The sequence below is a fragment of the Anopheles coluzzii genome, chromosome 3, assembly GCF_943734685.1.
Source record: "Anopheles coluzzii chromosome 3, AcolN3, whole genome shotgun sequence".
NCBI classification, from domain to species: domain Eukaryota; kingdom Metazoa; phylum Arthropoda; class Insecta; order Diptera; family Culicidae; genus Anopheles; species Anopheles coluzzii.
The window spans coordinates 49,587,092-49,613,986 of NC_064671.1; the positions used below are offsets into that span (position 1 = coordinate 49,587,092).

The window sequence follows — 26,895 nt, forward strand, 5'->3', positions numbered from 1 at the left end:
TCATAGCAGTCCAGTCGATCTGTGCTAGTTGACGGGATTGGTGGCAAAAGGTGGAACTGTATAGTTGCACACTAGCAAAACTATTAGAAAACAAAAATACAAAACCGTTCCTCATTTGTGCGTTCGTTTGCTTTCGCCATTGATCGAGTGCTGGGTTTTAGTTTTTGCGGTTACCGTGTATGTAAAATATAGCGTTTGATAGTGTTCAGATTGGGCTGAAATCGTTCCGTGACGTGGTGTGCTGTTTGGAATTAAAACAAACCATCATAAAAGTTTGTGTCGGCTTCCCATTTGGCAAGGAACTGTAATTTAGTCACGAATCAGAGATATTGCTCGTCGCTTCTTGTGTTGTGTGTTGTTTTCTGTGTGGTTGAGTTTTTTAGTGAAAAGTCATTCTTACTTTCCTAGGCTGTGTGGGGAGGCTAAAAACTTATTCTCAACGATCTCCGGCGTGTATGACTTTTTCCAATTTGTGGAATTTCTTTCGTGTGTTCCTTTCCTTGCGCTCAGATATCGCGTGTGTATATGTGTCACTATCGTGTTTCTAGTGAGCCAGTGGGTTACGCCACGTGTACCTTGTTTCATTTTCAAATTTAAAAATGACAAAAATTGCTTTTAAAACCGATAATTTTGTTGTTGCCATTTAGAGACGGTATTTTCTTTCGCAAGTTCTACGTGAGTGTAAGTTTCATGCGTTATCAGGTGTTGTCAATCGGTAACCTCTATCTTACAGCATTTCATTTCACTTAGCTTCTACAAAGGGGTGTGAATAATATATCGGACCCAGCCAACCGGTGCCAAGGTGTCTCATTACCTTTCGGTTGTATTGGTAAGGCAGATGTACAATCAATTGATTTATGTTGGAACAATGCCCAACAATTTTGAATGTGCTGTTTATTTCTGGTGAAAAAAAATCAATAACATTTTCCACTAGTGTCTCAGGTTTTGGCGCCAGAAGAGTAATCACACAATGGAAGGATATAGGAAAAAAAGGTTACCATTAGGTTTTAGTTTGTTATCCAGTATTGGCGAGTCAGAATCAAAGAAGCAAACGATATGAGTAGCAGTACCCCATGTGTTCCCATGTGTTCGTTGCAGCACTACTTCTGAGAATGAAAGAGAACTAAGGTTCAATCAAATATCACGTGCAGTTCCATTGCGACCACATTTCAAACAAACTTGTCCGACAATCCATTATTTGTAATTTACCACTGGACAATCACATTGGTTCCTTCTGAAGCGTGGCATATTTCCTGGAACTAATCAGCATTTAAAACAATATTCCAAGTATATACACTTCATGTTTTATTAACCAAGTATCACTTATCCTCGCATAATGGAATAAGTACAAAATAAGTAGTGAGAATACATAACGGCAACGATTTGTTTTATTGCAAAGGAAGAGCTTCGGTTATTTTAAAAACGTTGTTTTAAAATTTTCTAATGAAAATTAAGAATCGTTGAAAGTCATGATAGGCTACTAATAATTTAAGCTATGACACACCCCAGGTTATTAAAACTGAATTCGTCTACAAAATGGCTATGCAGAGTGTATGCTCATATGATGCCAATTGGTCTTCTAAATACTATAATATTCATTCGTAACGTTACACGCCGGTTCTGGTCTAATTAAACGTTGAATTTAGACAGATTTTGTCCTACGAGCAAAAATCCCTTGAAAATGACTGCACCGTACATTTCGTTAGTTTTTCATACATTAACGATGTCAATTATAATGTTTAAAGATGGTGAATGAGGTATACTACAGAATAGAGCTATCCGAATGTTGTTTTCCGAATCCCAGAGTTCATTTGTCAGATGGTGCTGGTATGATGTAGTGAAGTTTGGCCTTTGTTGCGCGATATAAATCTGATCCGTCGGACATGGGTGAAGAAGTACGATGTTTTGAATATGTTGAAATATTCAAACCCCAAAACGATTATGCATAATTCACACAGTTGTTGTTCGCGTTTGTTGTGTAGTTGCATGTCGGAGTATAATTGATGCTGTAGTTGGCACTCTTGGTGCAGTTGCGTTTTGTTATTGCCTGTACTTCCGCGTGATAGAACATGATGCATAATAATTGCAACAGCTCCAGATTTAGTTAATAGTTTTAGTGGGTTTGTACTGTTGGCAAGGATTTTTTTGAAAAGCTAAATAGTAAGCTAAAAATGTGTAGGCCTTAAGAATATGTAAAAACATCATGAATCCTAGCATGTAGTAACATAATATGTTAATATTATTGCATAATATGCAATGTTCATGTACTTGTAATAAAATCATATTGTCATTATAATTGAATAAAAACAATATTATCACTTTTAATTGAGACCTATTTCAGTTGATACTAGATTACTAAAAGTATATTAATATGATTATTTGGTGATAAAACATCAGTATTAGGAATGAGTTTACATCTGTACAGTTTTCATTTTGGCTGAGTATTGCAGGTTAAACAGGTTAAACGTGCACAGATTAAAATTGCTACAAAAATAAATTTAAAACGACGTTTTATGCAATTATTGAATACATTTCTAGTCTGAAATGTAAATTTTAACGCAAATGTCCATCAAACGTTAGATTACAGCGCATTATACTGTTGGTAATAGGCTCGTGATTGACAAGCCAGTTGAAACAAGCTAGTTGAATTTATATTGATGATGACATGCAAAACATGGTATGAGCTAACAATCATTATAGTGCGTGTGCTAGACGCATGAAACCCCAACAAACTTCTCTGACTGAACACCCTTTGGGTCATGTCAGTAGCAAGGGAGCAGTTTACTTTAGGCATTGGTGTTTACATTCATTAGAAAAAAAAATCAATTTGTACAACGAGAAACGCAACCACCAGCTGACAAACGTAGCTCTTAAGCTCTAGTTCTATTGATTTTGCCAACTCCTCGCGAGCTCCATACTCTACCTCAAATCAGACCCGATGTGAATTCTCGCCTTGGCATTACTCCAACTGCATCGTAACTGGTTTTGCATGGCAGAAGTGTACGACAAGCTTGCTACAGATGGAAACCCGAGAAATGCGGTGCTTAACAGCAGTGAAAATGCCGGAAGATGCTAGAAAAATGGATTAAAAATTCCTACAGTAAACTGAAAAACAAAACTGGTCAGCAAACATTTCTGATGTGGTGTAATTTTACTGTCATACTTTACTGGCGAAAGTGAAGTGTAACTCTGATGTTGGTACCATAGCATCGTATGAAATGCTCACATCAACATATCAAAAGCACAGATCACGAAAAGTTTGCATTTTTTTTTGTGATTGTGGTGACAAAGTTTATCCAGAGAGCGGTTACCGTGCTTAACGTATCATATCAACGAGTTGAGTGTTGAGCATGCTTTGGTATGGTCCGGTTATTGGCGTTAATCAAGTGCCAAAGTTCATTTCAACATTGAGGTTCTTCCTTGTAACACCTTTCGTTGGTAATTTTACGCGTCGTACGAGGTGCTGGATGCCGCCAAAACAGCATGTCAATCGGTGTCACCAAGGATCGAGTAGTTTTGTGTTGGTGTTTTCGTTTAATATATGAGTTTCAACGCATCGACATCGTGATCACATTGCCCAGCATTTCGATGAACACCGAATTGGTATCGTGGCGAGATGGGATTGATGCGAAAACAAGAAATTTTGCTCATGCAAAACTCGTTCAACCGTTCAGCTGGCAGTAGACAGATGATGCCCGTAAGCGACCGATTATCGGGATGGATCGAAACGGACCCTTTTTAGTGTCGGAGCTAAAGGCCAGCGCATTGGCCTCGAGCCTGACCTTCTTATACCACCTGCAATCACCTTTTTGGAAGTGTTGATTGCCGTAGCCGTTAGCAGTTAGCCCGGTGTGTCATTTATGTTCCTGGTACGAGGATGATTTGCACTCGAAAACGTTAAGCTATTGGACAGATGGTAGATCGATGCTAGAACACGCTTTCTGTTTTGTGCTATATCGATTGCTTATACGCATCCATGTGGAATGCTACTTTCTCAAGTATTAGTAGTAGTGTGGTTAGTTGTATTCATAGCGCTGCTAAGTGCGAAGAAGATTGACCCCCTAGGAAGATTAGCACTTGCTTTCAACCTGCAGTGTTAGATTTTTTTTATAAGTGGAATGGCAGAACATTCTTGGCGTTAAACGCATGTCCTTTGGCTAATTCATGGACGGCGAGCAAATGGTTAGTATGCAGTAGGAGAACCACAGGATGTCTAAAAGGGAACGTTGTGCAGCCAATTGATGAACAAGGAAGATATATGCAAATATCGGTTGTTGATGCGGTCAGAGAGTGTGAGGATAGGATGAATGTGTGAAACTGTTATGTTTGTCAAAAGAATTGGGAAACTTTTTTATAAATAATGCAGATTAAATACTTACATCTTCAAACACGATTATCTTCAAATGACAGGTAAAATTTGAATGTTGAACATTTTATATGTGAAACGCTTTTCGTTTGGATGCACGCAATGACCGTAGTCAGTCTAGGCCTGGGTAAGGGAGCTAAGCTAGCTGTAACCTGTTCATGTACTCCATACGGGGCTTAAGCTCATAATGGACATGTTTGTTGAGTAATGCAAATTGACAACTTTACCACGGAACCAGTTTTTTTAATCAAATTGTATTTAGTATAATACGATTTTTTGATAAATTTTTCCTTTGGAATTTATTCTGTTTCAACCTGCTTGTATAATCCAGGTTGCATTGCATGTATCATATAAGTAGCAGAGTAACGTAAAGTAACAATATGCTTCAATTGTAGCCCTTCAATCCCCTACATCAGTGCGCGCTTACCTTTTAAGAATCACGGATCACTTGTCTTTGAAAATGCATGTGCCGCGGCCAACACAATTTAAGTGCATGTATTAAGTGCATATAGTAGGCTTAAAAAAGGATTGGAAGACCAAAGCTTTTTAATCAAAAATATTGAAAAAAAATTAATCTTATTCTACACATGCCTGTAGAAAATTTAATTTTGATTGTGGGAAAAACTGGAACAATATGTGTTGCCATAAGCCTTTCTTTTAAAAAAATCAAATGATCCCTACACGATCGCAAGAACTTCAAACCTCTCTAATATGGAAACCTCATACGACACTCACTTTTGGCTTGTTTTAGGTTGTAGAAATATACTTAGTTTGGATTTTAAATATTTAGCTTGCAATAAGTTTTCTTAGTAGAGATGTATTTTAAATTGAGTGACAACTCCGTATGAAATAATCATTCATATTTTAAATAATCGCCAGAGAGTTTACCATGTGTAATGAACTATGTTTATTTGTACTTGCAGTGACATCATATTGAGTAGTTCAAATAAGTGAAACGATGTTGCATAAAAACTCAAGGAAACCCCTGGAGGCTGAATATTATCAAGCTTCAAAAGGAATAGTTTTTTGGTGACCTAAGACACGATGTTATCATCGAAGTGAAATGTGGTTATGTGAATTTATTAAAATCAGTGTAGTGTTTTGGTGTAATTAATTCTTTATTCAGTACGAACTTGATGCGTGTGAAAGCAATGCTTTGTTGCGTTACAGTTAATACATTTTGGCTAATATTATTAGTTTGTATATTTATTCGTCCAGCATTATTTTCCGAAGTAACAGGTTAGTATTGTTTAATATGATGTATAATAAGTATGATTTTTTTCTTATCTAAAAAGTTGTAAGAAGTTTTAAGTTCTAATTAAAGGGAAAGTTTTTTGGTTTGTGGAATTACTTCCCTACACTACAAAGCTAACGTTAAGTTTTAAGTCTACAACTTCCCTAAATGTTGCATTTGGTAAATATATATATATGTATGAAAATTGCCAAAAAAATATATTTTTAACATTACTTTCACACATTTGTATGCTTATATGGTTTCCGTTGAGCTCTTGAGTGTTCTTCTTGTATTCTAGTTCTAGTATTTGTCACTTTTGGTGGAATTTCATTTTGATAAAGTACTGATTTTTTCAATAACTGATGATTAAACTAAGATGAATCCGAACTTTTGCAATTATATAATGAATAGTTTCGAAGTTAAAAATTATAAAAGTCATATAAAAAGTATCCTTTTTCAAAGCGTTTTATCTCGACAATTGATCCAAACTGACCGCTGTGCACTGGTCCAATAATAATTGCTACAGCTCTTGCAAAATAAACTATCAAACTGTCGTTGAATTAAGTCTAGTAATGCTGTATAATGGCCTCACAGGTATCTTAAAAGTAAAACAATAACCAAATTATTCTTTTGATATAATTGATGGAAAAAAGCAAACGAATTTTTATATAAATAAGACACAAACTTAAATAATTAATTATTACATTCCGTATATATTTAATATTAGGAATACCCATAAACACGCACAAATTGGTTTTTATAATTTTTTTATTTGATTATAAAACCGCTTTAAAACTACATCACATCACAGCGGTCAGGAAGTAAATTGAAAAAAATATTGCAATTTTGTTTATCGTCTTCTGATCAGCCAAATTGAAGAACGTGATGTGTTGCAATATATTTAGCTGAGTGGTGAACTGTTAGTGTGGTAATGAACATGTAAAATAAATGGACAAATCCAATTCTGTTGTAACCATTGTACTGCATTTGGTTTTTGGTTGGCATCGCTGTTGCGAAAGATACAAGGACTGCATTTTACGAACAGCCTAATTGATTTGAAACTGCGCAGCCAGCAATGGCGTAGTGGGCATATATTTAATTGCACATACGTAGAAAACAGCAATGCTTTCCGATGCCGCTGTACAATCGTGCAGCCAAATGCAAATGTGTACACATTCTTATCACATTTTGTGACATGAATGTAAAACAATGTATTGACGTTTCTTCTTGTCCCTCTGTAATTGATATAGTTCGTCTGGATCCGAATAATAATTGGTCGATTTGGAGGGGAATAGATATGTTGGACACAATATCTGAATATTACACTTCGGCTATACTGGATGTATTGGTTGAGGTGAAGGGAGAAGAAAATTAGCTTTAACTACTGGCTAAAGTCCACATAAAACCGCACATTGCGAATATAGAAGGTGCCGTCTCCATTTGACTGGTTACACTACCATCATGAACATACATCACATATAGAAGAGATGATACATCGTCGTGGTTTTCCCTGATGCATAACTGATAATTCCACAATTTACTGCATCAATCTGTGCCTGTTAAATGTGTGATAATTTCAATAAGTACAAAATCACTAGTACACATTTCATTCGCCGAATCATACCGGATGGACGTTATTTTATTGTACTTATGTTGCAACGCGAACATATGTTTAATATTTTCCAGTACATTAATACCGTAAATATGGTTTGACCGTCGTGCTGAGATGTAAGAAACTACTCTATGGGTGTAGGCTGAAATCTATGGGATAGTTATTTTAAAAATGCAACACTTAGGGAAGTTTTAGACTTAAGAGTTAACGTTAACCTAGATTAACGTAAAATTTGTAGTGTAGGGAAGTAATTCCCAAAAACCAAAAAACTTTTCCTTAAATTAGAACTTAAAACTTCTTAAAACTTTGTAGATCAGAAAAAAACATGCACACTTGTCGGCTATATAATTTGAATAAAAAAGAACTTGAAAGAATCTTTGCAAACCTAAACCTTGTAGATTTTTGTAGATCTGTTTCTGCTGGAAAGTAGATGGAAAGAGACACTGCTTTAAAACCGTTCTGAAGAATCGTTCATACTTTTACTTTACTTCGTTACGTGTTCTCATACCTAAGAGAACCCCTAAGATAAGAGGCGAATATGGAAACATTGCACGACATTATAACATAAAATAAATCATTGTAACAGGATTTCTCGTTTGAACAGATTTAGCAATGACGAGTAGAGCGATGGCGTAAGAGAAGCTGGACCTAACGCTCTAATTAATATGATTAGTTTTATTTACCTTAGGACAGTATTGGAGCTGTTGAGCTTGGATAATATTTCACATGACCCCACAAAAACTGTTTTTGTGCGATCGTCGAATGAGCTGCAGTTATGAAATTGTTGTCTGGTCCAGTGTTTAACGGCGTACCTTGTCGCATGTGGTCAGTGTAGGTCGCTATTGGTAGTGAACGTAAAAAAAAATCCTTGCACCACAGATTAGAGTAAAGTTTTGTGGCAGGGATTAAAAACTAACGCATACTGACCGTTGGGCGCCCGTAAGCATTTCGTGTTTTAGTGAGAGACACTGGTTAAGCCTTTTGATGGTCCAAGGTAGCTTGCTCAAGTTTCCGATTCGCATACACGTACGCATGCAACTACACCTGAACGCTTGCAGATCAGGGTACTGAGAAGGTTGTGAACATATCACTATGACAGGAGTGAGAGTGATGGAATGTTTGGTAGAATTTTCCACTCAAAGAACAACAGACCGACGAGTAGCAGAGTGAATCTGCAAAGCGCATTCTGTATAGACGCATTCATAGTGTTAGGAGAAGCCGTCCAGTTGTTCGAAGGCTTACCCACGGATGGAAAAAGATGAATGGGCTGACAAAAGAGAGAATATAGAGCAGAGAAAATCCATTACATAAATTGAGGGCAGATTTTTGCTTTTCAGTTTATTATATATTGCTGTTTTTGTACCTTACGGTGATCTCTGACCACCATGCATGCAGTAGGGTTGTAAAATAATTCTGTCCTGCAGCTGTTTGCTGCCCTTTGCGCTGTGTCAGAGATGATCTGTTAGCACCGTTTTTATGTCCATCAAAGCATGTGTGAAAGCGCAGAGTTTATAAATTGTAAGCGAAATTTAGTATGGTCTGTTCAACAATTCATAGCATTTCAAATCGTTCATCAGGTTGAGAATCATTGTAGAGCGGAATTAATTTGTTTGTTTGGAGATAAACACGATTTTGTGCATTTAGTTGAATATGATTTATTTAATAATTTTTCTATTATTACAAGAGAGAAAAGTGAAATGTATTTGCGACACGAGTATTTACGAAGATGAGGTTTATTTACACGTTAAATTTAAATCGACTCTCAACTACTACTACTATTTGGCGTAACGTCCTACGCGAACACGCCGGGCTATACAGGCTTTCGAGACTTTATTCAGTACCACGTAGCCGAATAGTCAATCCTTGCTACGGGGGAACGATCCATTCTAGGGTTGAACCCATGACGGGCATGTTATTGAGTCGTTCGACTTGACGGCTGTACCACGGGACAGCCCTAAAATCGACTTAGTTTGGAAACAAGAAATATAAACCTAAATTTGGTGTTTAAGTATGAATCATTTAGGTAGTAAATGAAAAAAGCTATGAAATAGACATTTGGATATGTTTTTACACTTCAATTTGTTTTTCCTTGCTTACAGCGCTCAAACAAATCAAGAACAAAAAAAAACGATAAATGATCGCAAAAAAACAAAAGCATAATAGCAGGTTGAAAAGGGGTAAGGGAGCAAAAGTATGGAAATTAGAAACTCTTTTTGAAAACTACACAATTAAGAACGAATAAGTCCTGATGGCTTCGGAATTTAGAGATAGCTTATAATGGACAAAAAACGTAAAAGTGTAAAACAAATCTTTAGTAAAAGAGTAAAAGTTTTTTAAACGTATACTTCGCCTCATGATATAAAAATCATTTTATACATCTATATTAAACTGTTTAATATGTAACTTTAGCATATTGCTAGCAAATAGTTTTAATTAGTACTCACAGAAAAAAATACGCTTACTAACGCGTAGTGTCAAATTCAATCCGAAAAGTGTCATTAAATGTTTATTTGTACAATGTGCAAACCTACGGCATTTGTATCATCATGAAAACATAAATTGCAGTGCCAGAATACTGAACGCTACCCAAATTCATACTTCCGAGATTTGGAACGCAATTGATATAGGAACACACTATTCGGTTTCGATGCACCCAAGCATTGGCTTGTGTTAAGTGTAGTTTAGCTAGGCCACTGCTTGCATATTGGCAGACAAACAAATACATGGGCTATGTGGGAAAATCAAATAGCTCCTTGCATTCATCGGCATGAGCGTGAGTTTCACTGTGGCAGATGAAATAGTGTATGCAAAGTATGGATACTCGAATTATCGAGTCGAGCCACTATGCATCGGGCTGTGGATGATGTTTCTCTTTTTCAATCCCACTGAGGTCATAGAAAACCATACTAGGTGTAGGTTGGTTTTTGCATCATTTCAAAGCGTATATGGCACCATCCATTCTGTATTCAATTATTTCGTTTAAACGTCGATTTTCATTAGCTGGGTTCAATACACCACTAGACTACTTAATAGATTGTCAGCTGCGTGATGATGTAGCTTCTTTCTCGTTTTCTTGTCAATGTTACCTATAAAAACTACGGAGAAAAGACTCACGGTCTGGTCTGTTAAACGGGAAAAAATATACGTGAAACTCATAAACATATTGAAATGAACGTGGTATGATAAATGTAAAGAGAACTAAACAGATAATTTTGTAGTTGTTTTTCTCAGACAGCTGGTTTGAAATGCTGTTGTATAGTACAGACCAACTTTGTCCAACAATAGATCTAATTATCTGTGAATAATAAGTAAACCCAAAGCAAAACCCCCTGTATGGGTAGCTGGGTCTTGGACCAGACTAGAATATAGAACGGTCGAGATGTTATTTTGTTATGTTATGGTTCGGAATTATATATATTCTATGATATATAATATATTTAATATAATCCCTTTTTTTATTAACTTTCAGTGATAACCGATCCGAAGTTCAGTACACCCATCTCTAATGTTACCGCCGCCGTTGGACGCGAAGCGACCTTAACATGTGTAGTGCATGATTTAGGTGCTTATAAGGTTTGATTACTACTAGTATAATTAAATAATGGTTGTTATGAAATACAATATCAGTTAAATTCAAAATTTTAAGTTTTATGATTTCTCAAAAGATTCTGGGCATAATGATAAATTAATGCATATTATATAATTTAATAATTTTCAATTGTGTTTAGAATTATATACCATATCATAGTTACTTATCTAATATATATTGTTTACATTATATTTGCTAATAGGTCGCTTGGTTACGGGTCGACACGCAGACTATCCTTACCATCCAAAATCATGTCATTACGAAAAACAAACGCATTGGAATTACATACACTGAGAAAAAAACTTGGCAACTACGCATCAAGGACATCCGTGAAACAGATCGAGGATGGTATATGTGCCAAATCAATACGGATCCTATGAAAAGTCAGATGGGTTACTTGGATGTTGTAGGTACATATTTATGAAAAGTTTGTGAAAGTATGATATCACCAAATTTACATTTTCAATCAAGGGTTAGTGCTGAAATTATTCCATACGTTAAGTTATTAAACATTATCCGAATGCGAGGACTCTTTGAATATACAAGCCATATTCAAATAATACAGTGAGTCACAATGTAATGTGAATTGCAACGTTACCGGCTTTCCGCCAATGAAACGAATGCAGTGCATTTATCGAAAGAGAATTGTAATTAAGAATGAATTGGAATGTGCAGGACGCTACTTATGCACCGCGAGTTACTACGTGTAGTCACGATATATTTAAATTGGCCACCTTATGCCACGGGAATATCTCATGAGCAGCCCATTTTTGTTGACGAAACCAGCCGTCTTGACGAAAGCATTAAAAGCACAAGGAAACTTCTCGCAGAGAGTTGAATAAACAACTAACGGTAAAAACGGTCTTCAATAACGTTATATTCAAATTGTATTTTATCGAACTCCTCTCTCCTATTGCAAAAATATATACCTTTTTATGTTTAGATTTTGAATTGTCTTACACTTTGATTTCCTCTTTTTAGTTATTGTACCAGAAAGCAATACATATCAAACGGTAGCTCTTAGTGCATTGACAGTGATATTGTTAGCACTTTGAAAATGTTGTTAGCACAAAAATCGAAATGTACGATCCACTCGATCAAACAAAACAAAACTAACGTATGACGATACCTCCTTTCCTTTATGTACGTGTTACGTAATTGATAAATAAAACCCATATAGGCATATACAATGAAGCAAACGAATCCAGGCACAGCGGCCATTTTTCACGAAAGTATATGAGTTATGCATTTTGTGACGTTTAAACGTGTTGAACGCCTCTGCACTGTCATCATAGTGATTTTGTTTTTTCTTTGTGTAAATGAAAAAGTGCAGCCTCGAGAAAAGGTTATGTAGAAGGTTGCTGCTAGAATTCGCTTTTTGGAAAGTTACTCGTGTGTTTTTTAAGTTACAATTATGGCAACACGATAATGTTTTTGTGTTAAGCCTAAGCGCATATGGTGGTTAAAGAATTATAAAATTCAAATGATTGCATACAAACAAAATAAGACAATTAAATGGGAACAAAAAGAGTACATGTGTTTGTATTTGGTTTTTGTTCGTTGCATCGCTTCTTTTCAATTTGACCATTAGTGATTGAAGCAGCAATGCATATAAAGGTCAAACGAGGATCGATTCGCATTCAGACTGTGCTGCGGAAGCAAGGATTGACTAACAGGCTATGTGTTAAAATTAAACTTCAGTAAGTCGTAAAGCGTTACCGGTATGACACGAAGATGAAAAGATTGAAGGAAAAAGTCAATTGATCGAAGTCGAAAAGGATTAGTAGAAAAAGTTGCGAAAAAACAGTTTATAGCCTTGGAACTATTGAAATCGGAGGATTGAAAGTATATTGTTAAGATCCTGTCAATAACCATAACATGGTGATATTTTTCTGGGAATTTTAGTGCCACCGGACATACTGGACTATCCAACGAGCACCGACATGGTGGTACGAGAAGGCAGCAACGTGACGCTCCGATGCGCTGCTGTAGGATCACCTGCCCCTGCAATTGTGTGGCGCCGTGAGGCTGGAGATAACATCTCACTTCAAGACGGTGAACAAGGTAAGCTGATGCTTCTTCTCATCATATATCCCAACAGGTGCAACACACAAATAAATAAAATGAGTATAAATCTACTAAATGATTTACCAATGTGTTTGTGCGCGATACAAGAGTGATAAAACAACATGCCGTGCTGAGTACAGAGTTGTGGGCGTAATAAACCGTAGAGCCACCGCAAAGTTGATCTGAAGGAACCCCGCCAACTAGTACGATTGGTTGGTGAAGGTTTGCAATAAATTTAAACTGTATCGTATTTTTATGTACACAGCCATTAAATTTGAAACTTTTGGCGTATGTTGAGCAAAAAAAAAAGAGCAAGTTTATACTCGTAGTTTCTAGTGAGTGTAAAACATATGAGTGAGCTTAAAAATGAAAAAAAGTACACAAAATAAAGATGTGCTTAACCGTATCGTCTGGAATAAAAAACGAGAGTTGGAAGCTACAAGGGCGTCGAGATGTAAAGCAATGATATTTGATGGGCTATATAATTTATTGGCTTGCAATGTGAGGGAGTTGGTAAGAGTGTACATCATGCTTGTTTATCAATGGCATTTTATTTCCATTCCCCCCCCTATCTCCACCTACTCTCCTTCCACTCGTCTTTGATGGTAGCACCACTGCTCGAATTACTTCAGATATGTTTGCAACCAGTGAGTGATATACGAATCGGTGAGATGAGTTTAATTTCAATAATAGCTCGTTGCGTTTGTGAACTTTTTACGGTCAGTGGAAATAGGGAGGTATAGGGTAGGGAAGCAAACGTGCAAGCGGTTACGTTTGGCAAACAAAATTCCCTCGACGAATGAATTTTGTTGGCAGTCTACTCTTATTATTCGTTTTTAGTAAAGCTTTGTACAATCAACAGACAAGAAAGAGATTTATGCTACAAAAATAAACAACTAACCACCACGGGTACACTCAGAACGCCAATCATGCTAAGTTTGATTTGATTGAAAACGAAAGCTCGGTGATTGGAAACGAGAAAGTCAGCCTAATCGTTGTCAGTATGCCGAAACCAATTCCACAATCCCATCGGTCATCAGACGAGCTAACGAATAGGTGCAAATGAATTATTTGTTTGGTAAATGTAGCTGGAAGCATCATGACTGGCAAACAAAGCGATACACGAGCACAAAACCATGGATAGGCACGCCCAACATACATACGGAAACATTGGCGGAAATGGAGGCAAAAGGTGAGATTGGGTGTAATTGGGCTAATTTACCGTCGACAGTTGGCAAATACTTTTCACATTTTATTGTTGCCACTTGGCCCGGACAACCGTGGTCGATTCTGTGTAACATGGTTGCACGCGTGAAAGACGGATCAATGAGCCATGACCGTGGATAACAGTGGAAAACTCGTTGTAAGTGAAATAAACTTCGAGCTCATTCGTTACGGTACTGTTCGGAGAGGAAGAGGTTCGAAAGAAGTGTTGTCAATATTTGTAGATCTTTGTTATTTGATCAAGATATAACCAAATGCGGATTGGCCGATATACAAAATCAGCCATAGGCGGAGCGGAACGAGAGATAAACGTGCGACCTTCTACATGAAGGTCGCAAAGTCGTGTTGTTTGGAATCGATTGAATCATTTTTCCCATGCTTGTCTCATGCAGATATTTGTAGTGGCTAGTTTGGTGATGGATGATGATTGAAGAAGCCAGAGACGAGAAGCTAATAAAATGCAAAGTGTTTTTTAAAGAGAAAAATAAGTTTTGTAACCAATTTTAGTATTTTGTTGAACCTTTACACACATTATATAGGAATTTGTCAAATGACCTAAGCATGATATTTTTTTAACAATTGTTGGTGTTTTGGCATGTTGGTTCATATTCTAGTAAAGAAAATTCCCTTTTCTATTTGAATTAGATAGCAAACAAAATAAAAGTTGAATATGATTCTCCCAAAGCATGGGTTAGACACACAATAGTGTCGAATGGCATAGCTGATCCAAATAGCGTACGAAACAGAAAAATAATTTTGTTTTATGACAACTTTATTTCCCAGATCCAATTTTCCAGCCAATTGAAAATTTATCATTCACACCAGTCCTACCCTTGAGGGAAGAACTCAAAGCACCTCTTAGTATAAGTAAGCGCCCTTTTTCCGTCCTTACACATCGATGCTTCAGTCAGCAACAGGAAGACGCATGCTGTTACGAATTCTTCACCTTATGTCTTTGGCCTTAGGAGTTATGTTGCGGTTGTGTGAAAATTCCAGTTGTTATTTGCACCTTCGGTGCATTCAGGGCGCATTCCTGTTTTGTCATTTGAAAGAGTATGTGAACGCATTTGGGAATAAAACAAGAAAGATAAGTATTTCAACGAACCGGGTATCAAGCCATATAGTAATATATATTTGCTTTGGTGCGACTAGGATTGGTAATTCTTACATAAGCTTCTGAGTACTACAATGAACAACAATATAATGTGATATGTGAGGCTCCATTAATTGATTTCCTTTGACGTTAAATTATTGTCCGCTTTCAGTATCATCCGTCGAAGGTCCAACGTTTACAATACCAAAAGTCAACAGACTGCACATGGGTGCGTATCTGTGCATTGCGTCCAATGGAGTACCACCATCAGTAAGCAAACGGGTAATGTTGATCGTACACTGTAAGTATCATACGATCTGTATTCGCATACCATATGGCGATTACGGAATGCGATGGCACTTGAGGTGAATCGGATTGGAATAATTCAGTTCCCCTATTTGCTCGTAGTTCCTCCTATGATATGGGTACCTAATCAACTGGTTGGAGCGGTTGAAGGTCAACGGATGACTCTTGAGTGTCACTCGGAAGCGTACCCTAAGTCAATTAACTACTGGACCCGCGAGAAGGGAGATATTGTTCCCCAAGGTAAGTGTTAAATATAATAATATAATTTGTACAATATTTTTGCAAGAGTATGAAATCTCCTTTTGAGTTTTAAAAACCATTGGCTGTATCTACTTGGTGCAGTTTGTTGGCGTACTTGGTGCTGAGCTATATTCAACACACAGAATGAAAATTTAGCTTGCGTCAGATAGTTTCTTATCATAATTTTTACATATCACGTTTCATTGATTACGTATCTGTTACGTGCTGAGGGAGAAACAATGAACGAAGCTCTACTTTCTTAGCAAAAGCGTAAAATGAGCGAATGTTCGTGGATGGGGAATAGCGGAACGAAACTCACTGTTTGGGTAAAGATACGCAAAGCGCAGGTATTGCTGTAGCTACACAGTAGTGATAAGAGGATAAGTGAATGTTAACAGCATGTAGGTGAGCTGTAGGGAAAGAGGTCGGTTTGTTTTGCTCTTATTGTCCTTGGGAAAAATGAAACCGTAACACACAATTACGGGGTACGTGCTTTCAATGACGGCGGCTGTTCTATGTAAGGAATGGTGAAGGAAGAATGTTGGCTCGTATTTGAAGTGTGACAGTGTGAAACTTAGATGGACAAGATATGAATGGAATCTTTGATACTTGCACTTAGAAACCGTAGCTATGAAATAATATTTGAAACTAACATAATTTAGTATAAAAGCGTACCACAAACACGACAGCGAAACGATGCATGTTTCCAAAATATAGGCTTAATTTGCACAACGGGCAACACTCGGCATAACGCGGACTGAAAATGTCAATTTTGGAGTTGCGTTTCGGTTCAAAACCCCACAAGCAATTGAATGTTTGGGCATATTAGTGCATCATAATACATTGTCCAGAATAACACGTGTTCACACAACGACTGTTGATATAGTTAATAAACAGCATTGAGCCTGTATTTTTATTGCTGTTAGAGCATTGGAAGACATGACAGTTAGGCTTGTTTCGCGTATTTTTGAGGTGTTATTTCAAAACAATACTTGGAAAAGTCCGACTTAAATCAAACAAGTGTTAATGACGACAGCAAAATATAGTCAATCCCAACTAATTCCTTTTGATTCGAACCTTTGACTTCCTCGAAACCATTCCATTCCGCTTGCTGTGAAGTTTGCTACGAAAAGAGATTAACCCTCCCAACTGAATACGCCAGGCTAGGGCTACCTTCTTCAGGCGACTGGATTTAGGATAAATGAATTGATAAGCATAATTTATGCCCGTTGTGTTTTCCGATACTTCCTTGTTCTATTCGACCAGATTGTGGTTGCGGTTTGACATTGGTTTTTTCTTGCGTTTTCATTTTCAACCTTTTCACTCCATCGTCAGAATACCGTGAAAGCGGTATATGGTTGTGTCGAAAGTAATATCTTAATTGGGTTGAAATTAGGTTAATGCCACATTATTAGACTCCTTCAAGGGTGGTTACGTTACGTGGCGTTGCAAGGCAACGAATTCGTTTTTAGTGCGAATGGCTAGCGAAAGGATTAAATACGGCGAATGTTTCGTTGATGTAAGACGTATATATAGGGTGTCACTATTATAAGATTTAGACGGATTTGTCGGTGTGCATATTCAAGTAGCCGCTATGTTCTTTGTTTTAGAAGATTGTGGATAGGAACGAGATGAAAGTAGGATACGAACAGGTACCCATTTATGACACCCAAATATGTACGTTTAGCATGATTACGACACGTATGCGAATTCAGATGTATTATGAACAAATTATTCGCAGTTGAGCCAAAGATCCTAGTTGATAGTTGGACAGATCCAGAGAAGGTAACTCCAACTTGAATAATTATGCAAATTTGACAGAAGGTGTGAAAAACAGTAGTTTGTGTCTAGCATGTACGTCTGAATCTTCGATTTTGATACCATTTTTGGTATTCTCTGCTACGAAGCAGTGATTTTGTTTGTGTTTCCAATTTCTCTCTCTCTCTCTCTCTCTCTCTCTCTCTCTCTCTCTGTTTCTCTTCCAGGTGGCAAGTACGAGCCGGTTCTGATAGACAATGCCTACAAAGTGGTGATGAAGCTTAGCATCAAGGTTGTGAGCCTAGCCGATTTTGGTGCCTACAAATGTATCGCCAAAAATTCCCTAGGGGAAACCGACGGAACCATCAAACTATACAGTAAGCTCTTTTCCTTTTCTAACAGCTTCAGCAAAGAGCCTCGTTCGCTAGCGAAAGTGTCCCTCTTTTTTATGGTGAATCTTGTTATGTAGACCGTTTAAGCAATTCTTTTCCGGTTGGCGTTATTTCGCCATTCAGGCAACAAACACAATTTCTGCTAGTGTTATTCGTACCTAACAAACAAGAGCTTGCATTGTGTAAGAACAAAAGACTTTTTTGTTGATTTGTTTTTCATACATTCAAATTGAACATTTTATCGAATTAGTGATAATAATCGCATAGTGCAGAAATGCCTGTGTCTGGTTTCGAATAAATATGATCGTTTTCTGCTTTGACTAGGCTTTAATATATTCTTCTGAAATTCAGGAGAAGTGTTGTTATTAAAATTATCAATTTTTTTTCTCATTTTAACAGAGCTACCAAAAAGTGCTATCAACTCAGTGGAAACAGTGGATGGCAAACGAAGAAGTAAGTATTAACATTAAAATATTTATGTCACGTACTAAAAAATCATCACTTTTTTAGTTTTTATAGAAGGGTTGATAGGGAAGGTAAAAATAGTGGAACGTTTTAAAAAGCAAATAAATGTCTACCTGTTGAAGTTGATGTAAACCTTCATTAGTGTTATAATTTGATACAACCTTCACTAGCCAAAAGTGCTGTAAATATTTGGCAAAAATTGTACTAATCAGCGTTAAAATAGTCATTAACCAAATCAAGATTAATGATGATAACATACTATTGTGATTGAGCAATCAACCAGTTCATCGGCTTGATGCCGTTGGTGTGCGTTTCCTTCTATAATAATTCAAAGCAATTATTCCGCCATCAGATCGGTCGCACGGTGTGGGAAAATTGGGTTCAAATTACAAAGCGCGTGTAGTGAGAGGAAGTGTGCGAATGCTCATTTGACTGTCGTGTGCGATATTTGTGTGTGCAATGTATAGTGACTGGTATCCAGGAGCATTAGCGCAGTGATTTAACCACCGAGTTCATCATTAATCACAATAAAAATATAATTCTGAACTGTGCAAATGGGTTTTTTTTTCACCCAACAGACGCGTCTGTGTTGCAAGACATTTTATTTGAGCTCGCATGTGCTGCATGATCAAAACAATCGTCCAGAACTTTGGCAGACATAGCGTTTATGATCTGCATGACGTATTTTCGTTTCATACTAAACCAAAACAGTGGTTGGTTTTACGAGATTTTCCGCTATGAAATATAGTCATCCTAATGAAATAATGCTCAACAGCACTATATTGTGAGGTAAGCAGGGGTAAGGTAAGCACTCCTAGGTGGTTGCTGAGGGAGAGGTTTGTTTCGCTGAACGCGTTTAGGCTATGCAATAAAAAATGTGAATGGACGCCTAGCCGATCAGTGTCTCGCTGGCGTGTATTATTGTTTATCGCTGCAAAATTGAGTGAAAGTGAAATGGCACATAAAAGCCCTACTCGTTAAGAAGAGAGTGGAACGCAATCGCACGGCGTTGAGAAAATACAGTCACTCAGCAGTGGTTCGTTGGGGAATTAGTAAAATTTACTAGCCACCGATGGCGTAGCAAGGGATGTAGAAGCAAAAGTAATAGAGCCAAAGCCGCAACCTCTTTCAAAATAATGAAAGGTATACCTTCATCGGTGGAGGTGTCAATGTCAAGTAGAAAAGGCGTTTAAACGCTACACAACTAGGGAATTGTGTATATTTTACTGTGGTACACTAAGCCGAAGGGTTGAAATTCTATTCTCTATAGGAGAAAGGCAATTGTTCAACACGTACCGAAACCAAATAATGGTCAGCGGGTTTGAAACACATGGTTTGCCTTGTAAATCTCAAATGTTGGTACCAGGGGTTTGCATTTCCCTACTCTTTATGAATAGTTGTGCGAAGAGCTTACCGTCAGCAATATTGCAATGAATCGTACAAATTATACAAGTCTTGTAGTTTGGTTTAGCAGCATAGACGCGACGAGGAAACGTTACCAGAGAGAGAGAGAGAAAAAAAACAACATGCAAATGACCTGTAAAATCTTACGAACTCTATCGGCTTACAGGTCAGCGAAAGGACGTGTCTAATTATATTTACTGGAGCTGATCGTATGCTCTAGAACAATTTGGTGTGTGGAGTGGGATTCAATACATTTCCTGTTTCCTGTGTTTTTTTTTTGTGTACGACTGTTTTGGCTAGCCAAAAACATATGCGCACATTTTGTAGCAAAAATGATGATGGCTAACAATTAGGTACATGTTGACCGCATAGTACGATTGTTGAAAATTACAAGTTATTTGTGATTGCCGCCGGCTAGCTCTGTTTCGCTAGACGCTCAGCAAAAGAAGCCTGGGCACACATACACGAACTCGGTAATTCTCTGTGCAGTAAGGTCAATTCGGTTCCGGGAGTCGGATGGCGCAAGACGCCAAACCTCATTTGTGAAATAATACTCATTAGACACGGCTTTACACATGTGGAGCATTTTTTATGACTTCATAGGTCACAAAGGCCTTCCGTCAGTATTAACTTACGTATCTACATGTACATTTGGACTTTGCCGTTTGTTTGTTTCCATGCCAAACAGTCGCAAGGAGAAAACGAAAACGTATGGCAAACGCAATCTAAAAACAGTTGTGTGCAAACCAATTGATTTGAGCGCTATTTTGTATTTGTTTCGACGTATGAATATAGCACCGGAATGCTGTTATTTATAAATACTAAAATAATTTTGCATTATCTAAGAAAGCTTTCACAAACAATTCTTTCCGTTCTTTCTGGAAGAAAAAAAATCCATAACAATAAAAAAGCCATTCTTAAAGAAATCCAATACTTGTTAACAATTTATTTGTCGTTAATTTCTTTAGATTTTTTTTTCTTTGTTTGTGCACATATGTGTGTATATATATAAAATAATCTGCGTGTATTCAGAGGTTTAGCGGATATAGCTGTTAAGAATAAAAAAAAGTTTTGTCTATATATAATTAGTTTATTTTTGTTGATGTATATGTGGAAAAACGAAAGTTATTAAAGATGCATAGAAATCATTTAGGTTGTATATTTTTTGATGTGGTGAACAGTTGTATTGAAAACCACTGTTTGCCTTAGTTAAGCGTTATAGTGTAATATTTGACGATTGTAGTAATGTCAAAGAACAAGAACAACAACAACAAAATCAGTGCTACGTGTTTTCTTGTTTGTGAACAAAAAAGGCGGTTCCAATGCGCCAAATGCTGGTCCCCTTTAACAAGGTTCGTTTGAAGGCGACTCTAAACAACTCCCGTGAGATTTGCAGGCATTCTCGTAGGTCTCTCATGTATGTCTTACCATTTTCTTATGGTATGGTTTGCAGACAGAGTAAAATTTGTTTTCCGACCATCGAATAAAACGAGACATAAAACCAGCACTAGCCCTTTATAGTTTTTTTGGCTGGAAAAACTAATCGGGAGAATGTGTTGTGCTGTTAAATGAAAACTTGAAATCTGACACAAATCCAATTGGATGTTCCTGTGTAGAAGATGAGCGTAGCAAATTGGATGATAATTTGGGGTGTGCTTTTGTTTTTTGTTTTAGTAATGTTGATATTTCTATGGTGGAAAAGCTAATCAATTATACCATAAAGTGTGTCTTTGTTAAATCTTGACTTGATATTGTAAAGTCCGGTTAGGCTAGTAAAGCAAGATAATGCAAGTAAGAATCCAGGAAATTCACAAGTGCTATTGCTATACGAAAACAACAGCCAATAGAGAATGTATTTGCAGAAAACTTCTTTGTGAGCTGTTTTTGAATGAAGAATTAAACATTATATAAAAATGTATGTTGACGTGATATTATCAAAAACAGAAACGAAAGCATTTCTAATATCCGATGATATCGGACATTCCATGCATGGTATCGTTATATCTCTCGAATGGACCGTTCCGCCATAATGAGTTGGTCGAGCAACTTTTCATGAGCGTTTTCATTTGGTAGTTTTTACTGAACGAAAGAATTAGTCAAAAATTTGCATTAGCTGGTTGAAACGGAGACCATAGTTTTTTATATACAGCTTTCTATCAGATCAAAGTTACGGAAAATATTCTATTTAACGGTTTTATATTATTACAGTTAATTTTTACCACAAGTAATTACAGTTTTTTTTGCAATTAATTACAAGTCTCAATAAACATGGCATAACACGTGTTTAGTTAATTTTGTTTAGTCAGCCAAATTTTATTATTTTATCGGGAGTACGATCCATACTGGCCAAACATGTTCAAAAAGGGCTGAATATTTAACAGAGCAAAAGTAAAATATGGTCGCAAAAGGCGTGGGTCAGTTAAAGTAATGATGATGTATGATAAAATAATTTACATTCGTTTAAATAAAAAGCATTAAAGTAATGAACATGTAAAAAACTAGAAAAAAGTCGTTTGACGGGCGCGAAAACGACTCGTCTGCATAGCTTTTGACTCATTTCCGTATGCCAAACACTACCTTCTTCTTCTTGTTCTTCTTTGGCTCAACAACCGTTGTCGGTCAAGGCCTGCCTGTACCACTAGTCGGTTTCAGTCGGCTTTCAGTGACTAATTGATTTCCACCCATAGCAGGATAGTCAATCCTACGTATGGCGTCACGGTCTATTTGGGGATCGAACCCATGACGGGCATGTTGTTAAGTCGTTCGAGTTGCTCGACGACTCCGAACGACTCCGAACGACTCCGAACGACTCCGAACGACTCCGAACGACTCCGGACGACTCCGGACGACTCCGGACGACTCCGAACGACTCCGAACGACTCCGAAGACTCCGAACGACTCCGACTCCGGGCGACTCCGGGCGACTCCGGACGACTCCGAATGACTCCGAACGACTCCGAACGACTCCGAACGACTCCGGATGACTCCGACTCCGGGCGACTCCGGGCGACTCCGTACGACTCCGGACGATTCCGAACGACTCCGGATATTGCAGCGCGGACCTACCTTCCGGAGTCGATTCCGAATTTATCGGAGTCGGATCGGAGTCGACTCCGGATTTTTGCCAACTTTTCCCATCACTAGTGGACTTACAGCGCGGTATGCCGGCCTAAAAAGGTCTTTAAATACCGCGCAGTTGAATAGTAGGTGCTTGCTACGGGGGACATAAAATACGTGGTTTAAATTCATGACAGACATGATGTTAAGTCGTGTGAGTTGACGACTGTATCACAGGATTGGCATTAGACCCTAGCAATTTTACGACTGTTTCTGCTGTTTTCTTCGATAACTTTCAAATGTATGATGCAACCAAAGTGACTAATCAAACTTAAGGTGGTTTCAAGTGGTCAACATGATGGATATAGGACAAACTGAGAGAACACCGCTAGAATCTTCAGACAGTTAGACTAAACATTCTTTCCATTTAGACATATTTAGTGTTGGTTGCTATGTAACAAATGAGATATTGTTTCACTAGAGACAGTCACCGAGATACGCGATTTTTTAGATTTAATAGTTCCTAGAGCCAAATCCAAATTTATGTAGGGATGACGTGTAAATAGGTGAACGCACTTTTGAGGTTGATCAACAATTCACCTAGCTCGGATCAAATGTTAGCAACGACAATATTAAGGTAGCTGAGTTGCGCGCAAGGTCGCTGGCTGCCAACAGTCCATTCTACACCCTGAGAAAGCAGTTCACCTCAAAGAACCTGATGCGACGGACGAATGTGGGACTATATAGCCTATATAGTAAAGGTACTCACATACGCCTCTGAGACATGGACACTGTCCAAATCTGACGAAATCCTCTTAGCTGCGTTTGAAAGATGCTCAGAAGGATTTATTGCCCCGTATGTGTGGAAGGACAATGGAGGAGCCGTTATAATGACGAGCTATAAGAAAATGAGCTATTGTGCAACGTATCAAGCTCGCCAGGCTCTGGTGGACTGACTACGTTGTAATCTTCAGTTAAAATCATCTCAAATGATTAATTTAAAACCTACCACTTCAAGGTAAAACCTACCACTTTAAGCACCATTACACGAACATTTAGTTATATTTTGGTAGGAAACAATGAAATTCGAGGGGGTCGGAGACAGTCTGTATTTTCTGTAATTCGATTTCTAAAATTAACTAGATGTTATATGACTGATTCAATCCGATGATCTCAATTATCATTTGTTATCCGTTTGATAAGTATTGGTCACTATTCATATTGTACATGTGTGTGCCAATTTAATGTTTCATTTACTCACTTTCTCATTAGAAGTCAATAGGATTTCTCTCATGTAGCAGCAACATATACTGAGCTGTTTAAGATCAGTAAAGCTGTTGGTTTCACTAGCAGCACCAAATGGAAGAGAAGTGTGGTAACCGTATGGCACTGTTTGCAATGCACAGTGGGCAACGGCCACACAAACGCCGGAATGAAAATCAATTCCTCATGCTATTGTCGTTTGTATACATTCAATACAATTGCTCTTACTATATAGGGCGGCCCTTTACTAAAGTCGTCACGACAGCGAATAAAAATTAACAATTATCGCTCACAACATTGTTTTATTGCGTAGTAGTCAACAGCTTCAACAACAATTGTTAGCAATCAAAACAAAAACGGAATAAGGAACAATGCTTACTAAAAACGATTTTTAAATGTATAATGCGCTAAGCAAATCGAGTTTTCCACGGTTGGTTTTGAAAAGTGCTGATTTCTATCCTCAGTCCTTTTTAAACTGTTTTATTTATGCCTGGTTTTTTTTTCAAATACCATTTTATGCCTAGCAGTTACATGGTGGTGGTGTATGGCTCCTACAACAACATTTGTCAAAATCGCTCGAGCTCTTTTCAAGAAGAAGGTAAATAATTTGCGGGGTCACAGATGGCCGCAGCTAATTTCAACGATAAAACGTATGAAAAATGTTTACCTTTCCTATGCTATACGACTGACGATTGAAATCGAGTCCAATCATAAAAAAATCGCTCTCTAAAATGAAAAAATAAAAAAAAGTGAGTGTTGTTTCAATGATTTGTGAATTTAAAAACTTTTTTTTTATTTTAAAATATTAAAAGACATTTAGACATAACATAAAAGTTAATGTTCGGTCAAAAAATTGGTCAAATTTCGAGCAAAAAACAAGTTTGTTCTTCGATGTGTGAAATTTAGAAGAACTAATGGAAGAAAAAATTATTATCACGACAAAAATGCATGAATTATTTTCACCATTACACAATTTTTGTCTTGGATGTATTGTGTTGGCGAAAGTAATAAAGTCGCATGCAAAACCAGACTTTGGTTTATGATCTTTATACACAATTTCGTATGCCACTTCCTCCATTCTGAAATGTTTAAGGGTTTTGTTGAAATAATGTTTTTATTACATATGGGAATATTGAACTCTAGCTCAACCATACTGCTTGGCCCGTCATTGCACATTGTAATTATAAGAGTTGCATTATACATCGGTAAACAATTAATTTTAAAAGATTTTTAGTAATTTGTATAGTAAAAGTTACTTCCTATCTTTCAAAATCAGTCGAATCCTCTCGCGGGCCGGACTGATAACAAAAAAAAAACATATTGTGTTTTTTCGTAGATTGTGTGAATATAAACATCAAATAGTTTCAATGTTAGCATTTGGTTAAGGCATTCCGATAATGATATGCAAATGTGTATATATTTTGACCAATTTCTATAATAAATAATTTATTTTAACCATTGGGTGTCTAACTCCTCAAATTGTATATTTACACATAAAATGATGAAAAATGATTAATTTTTATACTGTTTATTTTTTAGATAAATCACGAAAAGGTAGCCATTTTTATGAAGCTAATGATTTCATCGATGAAGAAATGGATAGCAATAGCAAAAGAAAAGGTAAAATCGTAAAATTGTAATTTGAAATGGTTTTGGTTGTATAAATAATGCATATTCTTTCTTTTCATATTCTTCACGAATTTGGATGCAGATTTAATAATAGGTGGTAATCGAAATGATGACAGCTACGAAATATCAACAACTGGAGTCAGTGGGGCTGTGTGTTTGAAAGAAATGATATTCAGAAATATGAAAACTATTATAACTGTAGCTGTTTTGCTTTTTGGTTGGAAAATAGAAGCAACATGACATTTAGAATGAGATAGTACAGTTATCCAATAGTAAAACAAATTTTTCGAATGTTCAGTTTCAGTTTGGCATAGCAGATGCTATTTTTCTGTTGAAAGCTATTATTATATGTAGTTGATTTGTTCAGATTATTGGATTAAATATGTTTAAATGATTCAAACCATGTTGCTACAAACTATACAAAGAAAATATAGTAGGGAAATATACGCTAGAAAAGAAAATTAGCTAGTAATTGTAAATATGCAGCTATCAATAATAAGTTATATCCAAACCAACAAACAAAAGCAACATCGATACATATCCTTAGAGTAAAGAATAACATAAAGTAAGAAAAACTCAACCGAAATCTAATGCTTGTATTACAAAAATGCATGACACATCGGCTTTATAAGCGTACATGAGTATCATATTGAGGAAATGTAGGTAACAAGGAACTGGAACTTATCACAAGCGAATTGTAACGCTTATTGTCAGGTAAAATGTTATAGAATAAAATATTTTTATGGAAATAAATAGAAAGACGAAACAATACGCATTAAGTGATATAATGTAATTCTCGCAAATGCGAGGGCTGTAACAAAAACTTGCCCTTTATAGCTTAAAAAAATACTCTGCACCTGCAAAAACTAAAGCTCGCCACAAATGATTGGATTTTTTTAATAGTGAACGAAGCAGAAGTAGATATTTAAAACGACATAATACAGGTAGGATCAGTGTCAAATAGATTTTAGTGGAAGACGTATCCGTTTACAAACCCTCTTCATTGGAGGGGTATACCTATCGGTGGGTATCGTTCACACATTCACTAGTGTTCCGTTTACCTGGTGGGTAGACTACAAGCGCTTGATCTCTTTTGCCACGATCCACAAGGGGATCACACACCTCGATATCCCCAGCATACGCATATCGAGCTCACAGAAGCAGGTTGTCGTCTCATCCACAAACTTTCAAAGTAT

At 37.0% G+C, this 26,895-nt stretch overlaps 1 protein-coding gene across 2 annotated transcripts; it reads left to right on the forward strand.

Annotated features, from left to right (window-relative positions):
• On the forward strand, nucleotides 1–26,470 carry LOC120958699 (lachesin). Of its 2 annotated transcripts, none has more exons than XM_040381669.2 (11): nucleotides 1–177; nucleotides 5,290–5,605; nucleotides 10,682–10,785; nucleotides 11,004–11,211; nucleotides 12,707–12,865; nucleotides 15,358–15,486; nucleotides 15,594–15,731; nucleotides 17,717–17,866; nucleotides 18,281–18,334; nucleotides 25,610–25,690; nucleotides 25,782–26,470. In XM_040381669.2, exons 2-11 carry the CDS (start codon nucleotides 5,503–5,505, stop codon nucleotides 25,937–25,939), a joined length of 1,284 nt encoding a protein of 427 aa, XP_040237603.2. In that variant the 5' UTR covers nucleotides 1–177; nucleotides 5,290–5,502; the 3' UTR covers nucleotides 25,940–26,470. The 2 variants fall into 2 exon arrangements, with proteins under 2 accessions (XP_040237603.2, XP_040237605.2); XM_040381671.2 differs by having other exon boundaries at nucleotides 1–117.
• The last annotated feature ends 425 nt before the right edge of the window (nucleotides 26,471–26,895 follow it).

Bases quoted from the DNA above. Each gene is read 5' to 3' on its own strand.
- LOC120958699 (XM_040381669.2), top strand. From the start codon at position 5,503: ATGCGTGTGAAAGCAATGCTTTGTTGCGTTACAGTTAATACATTTTGG. The intron at 10,786-11,003 runs GTTTGATTACTA...ATTTGCTAATAG, and splicing joins ATGATTTAGGTGCTTATAAG to GTCGCTTGGTTACGGGTCGA. The intron at 15,487-15,593 runs GTAAGTATCATA...ATTTGCTCGTAG, and splicing joins GGTAATGTTGATCGTACACT to TTCCTCCTATGATATGGGTA.